General features: G+C 28.5%; 1 protein-coding gene across 1 annotated transcript; it reads right to left on the bottom strand.

Moving 5' to 3' along the window:
* Positions 1-5,055: 5,055 nt before the first annotated feature.
* Positions 5,056-7,592, bottom strand: LOC107940941 (transcription factor bHLH112). The gene is made up of 7 exons (XM_016874405.2): positions 7,062-7,592; positions 6,653-6,977; positions 6,451-6,558; positions 6,276-6,341; positions 6,099-6,164; positions 5,665-5,712; positions 5,056-5,555 (listed from the first exon to the last, which is right to left on the bottom strand). Exons 1-7 carry the CDS (start codon positions 7,352-7,354, stop codon positions 5,403-5,405), a joined length of 1,059 nt encoding a protein of 352 aa, XP_016729894.1. The 5' UTR covers positions 7,355-7,592; the 3' UTR covers positions 5,056-5,402.
* Between the last annotated feature and the right edge of the window lie 218 nt (positions 7,593-7,810).

The following is a 7,810-nucleotide window of genomic DNA, read 5'->3' as shown; positions in this document are numbered from 1 at the left end:
CTTTTTACGTGAATTTAATTGTTTTTATTATCAATATATAATATTGTAGTTAATCATAAAAAAACAAAAAATTAATAATCATATTTCATCCAGACCCTATCAAATTATCTGAAATAGTCTAAACTTATAATCACCGGACTTGAAATCCAAATTTAAAATTTTCGAAAATGTAGCACTAAATTAATCTGATCTAAAGCTAACCAAACCCGTCCCATCAACCGGATAATCGTATATATAATTTTGGTTAGTATTTGAGATTTCTAGCTGATTGGATTGCATACTTTGTCCAAAGCTTCTGGATAATGAGATAAAATGGTGGACTGGCTGGTCCATCATATGTTTAGATTTAGGCCTAAACATAGTAAAATCCAGAAAAACCAAAGTTCATAAGATTTGGATTTATTTGGGATAACTTTTAAAATTGTACATAAATTTTGATTTAATATATCATTGTATTTACGAATTTTAATTTGATGCAATTATACACGTGAAACTCTAATTCTGGTTCAAATATATACTTGAAACTTTAATTTTAATTTAATCATACACATTTAAAGAAATAAATATATCAATTTATTTTTATATTGAATGAATATAATTATTTATGTATGCAATATATAAACATAAAATAATGTTATATCAATAATTGTGTTAATAGTTTACAATAATTGGATCAAATTAAAACTTCATGTATATAATTGCACAAAATTAAATCAAAGTTCATGTATACAATTGCACATTAAACCATAATTCATGTATGGTATTGAGATTTATCTCGATTGTTATAAATATTTCTTTGATAAAAAGAAAGTTAAAGATGTTTTTTACCATTAAATTTGGCAAGTTGATTTTAGTATCAGTATTTTTTGTATTCATTTTGTTATTTAAACTTGACAACTAAATCTATTTTGATCTTTGGACTTGGATTCTGTTAAGATTTGGCAACGTCATCAATTTTTTACAATTTTCAAGTTTAGAGACCAAAATGGATTTAATTGTCAAATTCATATGCCAAAATTAAAAAAAAATAACCTTAAAATATTGAAACACAAAAAAAAACACATGCCAACATTTTTATTTACAGTGTTAAAAATTTTGATAAATGTTAAAAAAATTTAATAGATCCACTTGTTTTTTGGAGAATTATAAGAAGAAGGTAAAATCATAATAGTAGCGTGACTAGTACAATTCGAACCCAAATCACATTTGAGACGATTAACACCTGATGATCAGGAATTCAATAAATCTAATTTTTTGTGAGCAGAGGTATCTAATTTACATTTCTTTCATGTAACCAATGTTTTTTTTTTGGGAAAAAATTGTAGAAAAACGATGATGATAGATTATGTTAGGAAGAAGATCATGTTAATACATTGAGATAATATATTTAGAGAATTCAACCAAGGAATCTTTTCTCACATATATATTATATTAAGTATAATGTATGAACACAGAATTTAAAGATCTTGACTACTTTTTATGATAGATTGAATAAAACTTTCATTATTGATATATTTGAATATAAACAATGCCATTTGTGGTCGAAAATATTCTTGAACAAAACAACTCCTTTGAAACGGGACCATTTCCGAGAGGTCAAAGAACCTGGCTGACAAAACAAGAGATGAAAGAAGTTGGGCGACAACGCCTTTTTTTTCCATCAATTCAACACTTAAAAATTAGTAAAAATATTTGGGAAGTCCCTATATAATAAGGATTTGAAGAATATATAATAATGGTGTAGCCATACTTCCTTAGAAGGCTATTATTAGCCATATGGTTTGATTCGTAAATGGTGAACAAGATTATATTCCAAGGATCGAAAAGAAATGACCCTTTTCCAATCTAAAAAGGGGAGGGCCGAGGGGGGGAACTTGTGGCAGAAGACAGCAATTAATTAATTAATTGTTCAAAGAATGATATATAGATCATCATAAACTGATAAGACATACACTTTCTCGATATCAACAAAAATGCTTGGATGCTTTCCCCTTTAATCTTTATGTTGCCGTCTTTGTATTTCAAGGAACCTTATAGGAAAAATATAACAAATATACATTTATTTATTTATAGGATAATGATTAGACTTGTTTGTTTGAGTGTATCAAATCAGTTTTAGCTAGGTTGACATGAATCATGTTTTAAGTTTTTGTTGTTTTGAATTTAAGTTATTTTGATCTGTGATTTAAATTTGTTGAGTTAAATTATTTCAAGTGTTAATTTGATTTGAATTAGATAAGTACGAATTGTTTATTTTTCATGTTTAATTCAAAATTTAATCATATTTGAATTAATATCAATCAAATAGAGTTTTTTATTGCAAATAAAAATTAATACGATAGGGGTCTTCGAAACTATTGTTATAATAGACGTCGATAATGACAATAGAATGATCTCCCAAAAAAAAAGAACACACAGATTTTATGTGGAAACTCTTTCGGAAAAAAACCACGGGTAGAGGAAAAATGAATGATATAAGAGGAGTTTCAACTACATCTATTTAAAGGTTGAAAAACCTTATTCTAGTTTAATGTTAAATAGAAGAAGTGTAGTTCTATACGGATTCTACTTGTGTGGCATAGTCCTTGGCCCTCGATCTTTTGCCCTTACAGATCCCCTTATTTTGCCACTGTATTTTATTTCTTTAACAAGTGATGAGATTCGGGTCGCACAACTCTAACAACTACAGCGGAGCATGAATTGCTAGTTTTATTGATCCTTTTGGAGTTTATAGTATAGATTTAACAGAGAGTTTCAGAGATCATAAAAAAGTGTATATTCAAAATTAATTATTAGTTAATTTATTTAGGAATTTTCCCTCCTATAATTACCAAAAAAAAATTAATTGGTCTAATGCTAATAAGATGCTTCAAATTAGGGACATATATAATCAATACCCATCAAACAAATCAATTCAAAAGTATAGAAAAGAAAGCATGTGTAAAGACAATGTAGCAATCAAGAATATAAGAATTGAAAGTACTTTATTTTAAAGAGAAAAAAATTCATGAGTAGCCCCTTCTCACAGGGGATTCTTCAATATTAAGCTTCCTTGGGGCACTTGATAAATTAAGACCTTTAATAGGTTCTCAATCATTGTTTTTCTCTCTTTCACATTACTTAACAAACTTGAATTAATTTAGGAAAAGGTTGAAAGCATCCATTTGAGGAAATAATGACTTTAAATGGCATCTTAATGGATTCTCTCATGTAAACTTCTGGCTTTAATATCATCTTCTCAAATAAAATAGTTTAAAAAGAATATCATGAAAAATATTTGGTTTAATAATTTTAAGTGTTTTGTTATGTTGTTGAAAATTGACGCAAAAAAGTTAAAAATGTAGATTTTTAGACCTCACTAAACATGACTTGAAAAAGTAAATAAAAAATAAATTAAATGATATTTAAAAAATTAGTTAATATTATAATATATTAAGTATAAATTTCAAATACTATTTAATCAAATAATACAAATTGTTTTTAATATATAAACAACATTTTAGATACTAAAATCGCATATCTCTATATTTTCGTTAGAGTTTAATTCTCGTATTTTACGAAAATTGAAAGATAGCCCAAATAAATAACATTATTAAATTTTATTGTTAAATAAAAAAATAAAGAGTTGAATAATTTATAAGCGAGGAAATAATAAAAACTAACAATTCAATAATATTTATGCAATAAATTAATTCGCAAAAATCAACAGATCAAAAGTATGCTGATCAAATTTTATGTGTTAAACAAATTTTAGCATCCATCAAACTAAACGCAAATTTAATTTAATTATTTCGTATAAATCATTTTTAAAAGATAACATTTAATACGTTTGTAATTTGAATCCCAACATTTATAATAAGATAATAAAATTTTAAAGGCTCAAGGCAGTCGTATGCATGTGCAAAGTTAGAAGTAATTATAGTCTCGATAGAGTTAAATTTAGGTCAGGCCCATATATGATATCAATACTATACGTACTTAATCAAACTTGACCTGACTTGAAATATGAGTCTCAAATTTTATTCAAGCCAACTTATAATAAGATTCCATTTAAAATTGTTGATATTTTTAATTTTTTTAAAAAATATATGATTTGTGTTTAGTTTTTATTAGTCAGATGTATTTTTATTAATTTTTATACATAATATATATAAACAAAAATGATTTAATAAACTTGAAAATGGATTAGCTATACTCCAACTTTAAATATTAATATATGAGGGTCGTCCATATCTTAAACATACTTAGATTTTTGCCCAAACAATTTTTCAGACCTACTAATAACATCATGATAGTAGAAGGTCAAATTCTATCAATTTAAAATAAGTTCCTTAAATTTCTAATTTCGATATAATAGAAGGACTAAAATCGCAATTTAAATGATGAAACCTAAAAGCAGGAGAAGTGGGCCGCTCTCTGACTTCCCACTGCTTCATTCAAAATATTATATAAAGACAAAAATAAAAAACAGAAAAAAATTACGTCACTAAAGACCTTAAATTACTAGTAAATTTATGTTTTTGGTTACTTAATTTTAAAAAGTTACTAAATGATCACTGAATTATTCGAAAGTTTTCCTTTAACTCGCTATATTGTTAAAACCGCTATTGTATGGCCTCATTTGTTCACACCACCTATATCAATCGAAAGTTCTCATTTTGATTCTGTTCTACAATTTAAATTTTTTTATGAAATAACTTTGAACGTCACGAACCTACGAACCAAAATTCAAACAACCTTTTTCTCTATTCTCCGGCACTAATTTTCAAATCGACTTAGATCTAAGGTATGTTCTTTTACTCATTGATGGGTACTTATCCACTGTATTGATCGTCAAATCATAGCTTGAAACTCGCTAACTAAACTTTTTTATTACAAAAAAAAGAACAAATTAATGACTTAAATAAAATTTTTTTAATATTTCAATAATTATTCTTTTAATTTTTAAAAATCGAATAATCAAAACATAATTTTACTAATAATTTAATAGCGCAATTTAAAACAAAAATACCACAATCAACCGAGCTACACCCACTCAAAGAAAGAAAATTCAAATACAAGAAAAACAACAATAATAATCTTAGTTATTGTTTGATGATGATGATGATGATATACATGTAGTCAACAGGAACAAAAAGAGTCTCTTTAACCCCCATTTCTGCTAACTTCAGCTAAATTCATATTGATTTTTCCGCTGAATTTAGCACTTGTTCCTATTGCTAATCCCACTTCCAAAACTATATTTAACAAGTCAAACTTGGATTATTGAAATTTAAAAAAAAAAAAAACCTATCATTATCATCTTTTTTTTTTAAATAATCCTTCAAAGGAATGGGGTTCCTAATCATCTGCTAGCCCTACATTATATCATTCCTTGCTGTCTTTTTTCTTTGTTGTTAAATCTACCTGAAAGTTCCACCAAACGTTGGCGTCCAAAAATCAGCTGGTGTTTCATTGGCAACTGGGAATGTGCTGGAAACAGGCACTAAACATAGCCCACGACTTCTTAGGTCTTGTTTTGGACCTTCTTGGTGATCTTTCAACTTATCAGTACTCTGCAAAGTGGTTCGAATAAGACAATTATATTCATTATTAATTGTAATAGTAATAATTGGTTGTTATTACTTATTAGCAGCCTTAGAAAATCTTGGTTTTTTTTATTACCTGTTGTATGGAAGCTGCTGCTTGTTTCATGTATGGAGTACTTAAAACCTGAAATCACGTAAAAAAGCAATAAACATTATTTTCTTTTTCAGTACAAATTTGAGAATTCTCCAGAGAATATGCTTGCCTTTATCCAATAATATTAAACAATATATAGGTAAAAGCATCATGGAAGCCCTTATACTAAGAGTTGGAATACATTTTACTATATCTACTAAAAAATTAAGTAAATTAGTCCTTTTACATTAGATCAAAGAGCAATCTGATCATTTATGTTAAAGATTTCATTCATTTCTACCGCATATAAAGACTAATTTATTCTTTTTTTAGTAAAAGAAGCAAAATGTAATCTTACGCCTATTACAGAAGCTTCACATTACTTTTACCACAATATATATATGGAGGGCTACTTTTATGTAGAATGAGGAACATACATTGACTTGATCATGGAGGAACTTGATGTATTCAATGGCTTCATGTAGAACTGAGGCAGTATCAGTCTGAAAAAAAAGGGTTAAATACAAATTAACCCGAAGTTATATATATAAAAGTAAAGCTTGATATATATCCTTTTAAGTAACACATCGAGTTCGAATATGGTAAAAATTTACCTTTCCAAAAGGTGAAACCAATTGCTGGAGGGCAGTGATTCGGTCCCCTAGCTTTTCCTTTCGAACCTGATCATAAAAAATGACTGTAAATTATCACTTTACTTGGAAGAAAAGTAAAAAAAGAAAAAAATTGGTGAAATTCATACGGCCTCAATGTTGCTTTTACTGTCCATACCTTAAAAGTTGGTAATGGAGATGGGGTTTCAAGTCTTGGCCTCTTGAGTGGAGTTTCATTACTTGCTTTCTTCGAATTCGAATTTTTCCGAACTTCTTCGATATTAGTCTATGAAAATAAAAACCATTTGCAAAAAACAAAAAATCAGAAGTGTATTTTTTTTTTTATCATGACCAAATCTCAAACTTTGTTAATTATTTACCTTTGTAGTCAAGGTGGGACAATTAGGTTTCTCTTCATACAACGAAGGTAATATGTTGCCAGTTGCAGATGCGTTCCAAAAGGATGTATTGTTGGAGAATTGTAAGGTACCAGTACCTACAGGTGGTTGTTGCTGCTGCTTTGTCGTCAATGGTGGAGCTAGTTTTGGCCAAGAAGGTGATGATGATAAAGAAGAACAAGACATATAGTTAATTGACTGATTGTTGTTGTTAAAAACGGATTGTTGTTGTGGGTCAGTGTCGAATAACAGTGTTGAAGGGCATTCATATGTTGAATCCATTGGAAACTCTTGATTATTACTCCGGCTGTAAACAAGGAGATTATAAAAAATAAAAATAAAAACAAACAAAAAAAAGGGTCTTTTAAATGATTCTTGTTTTTTTACTTACAGCAAGGATTGGTTCCAATTATCCGATGATGAAAGACCAAAACCCAAAGTGGAATCGATCAAAATACTGCTGTTGTTGTTGGTACCACTATTGTCTGAATTGTAACAAGACCTTGGCTTGATGATGATATCATCGGTGGCTACCATATCATTGCCCCACCCGAAGCTACCCATATCAGCAATTGTCGTCGAATACAACGGAGAATTACAGCCTGAAAACATGGTTTTCGTCGGAATATTCCACCATGTTCCTCCTCCTCCTCCACAAATAGCTGCTTGAAATTCTTCTGCCATGGTTCAATTTAGTCCTTTTTTTTCCCTTGAGAGTTGAACGTTCGTGTGTATGTAGATATATATATAGAATGGAATTTATGTAGGTGTGGTGGAGATGTGCGATTTATATATATTGGTTTGAAGAGGAGTAGGGGTTAGTGTAATGGAGATTATACCAAAAGTTGGTTGACATTTCAAGGGATGATTGGACAAATAAAGGGAGAATTTTGAATCGAATTCTTTCAATTATTATTAATTATAAAAATGTAAGAAGGAAATTTTAACTTTCTTCCCCTATTTGTACTTATTCATTAAAATACACCTTTTTTATTTTTTAAAAAATATTTATATTTTCCAATAACATGTTGATAAAAGTGGAGGTTTTAGATTTTTGAATGCTTAAAGAACCTAGAACGAAGTTGTGGACCAGTTAATCAAGTATTAGAGTCATCTCCTTCAATACGAGGTTTAATGTAT

The sequence above is a fragment of the Gossypium hirsutum genome, chromosome D10, assembly GCF_007990345.1.
Source record: "Gossypium hirsutum isolate 1008001.06 chromosome D10, Gossypium_hirsutum_v2.1, whole genome shotgun sequence".
Classification (NCBI taxonomy): Eukaryota; Viridiplantae; Streptophyta; class Magnoliopsida; order Malvales; family Malvaceae; genus Gossypium; species Gossypium hirsutum.
This window is presented reverse-complemented; position numbering and strand designations above follow the sequence as displayed.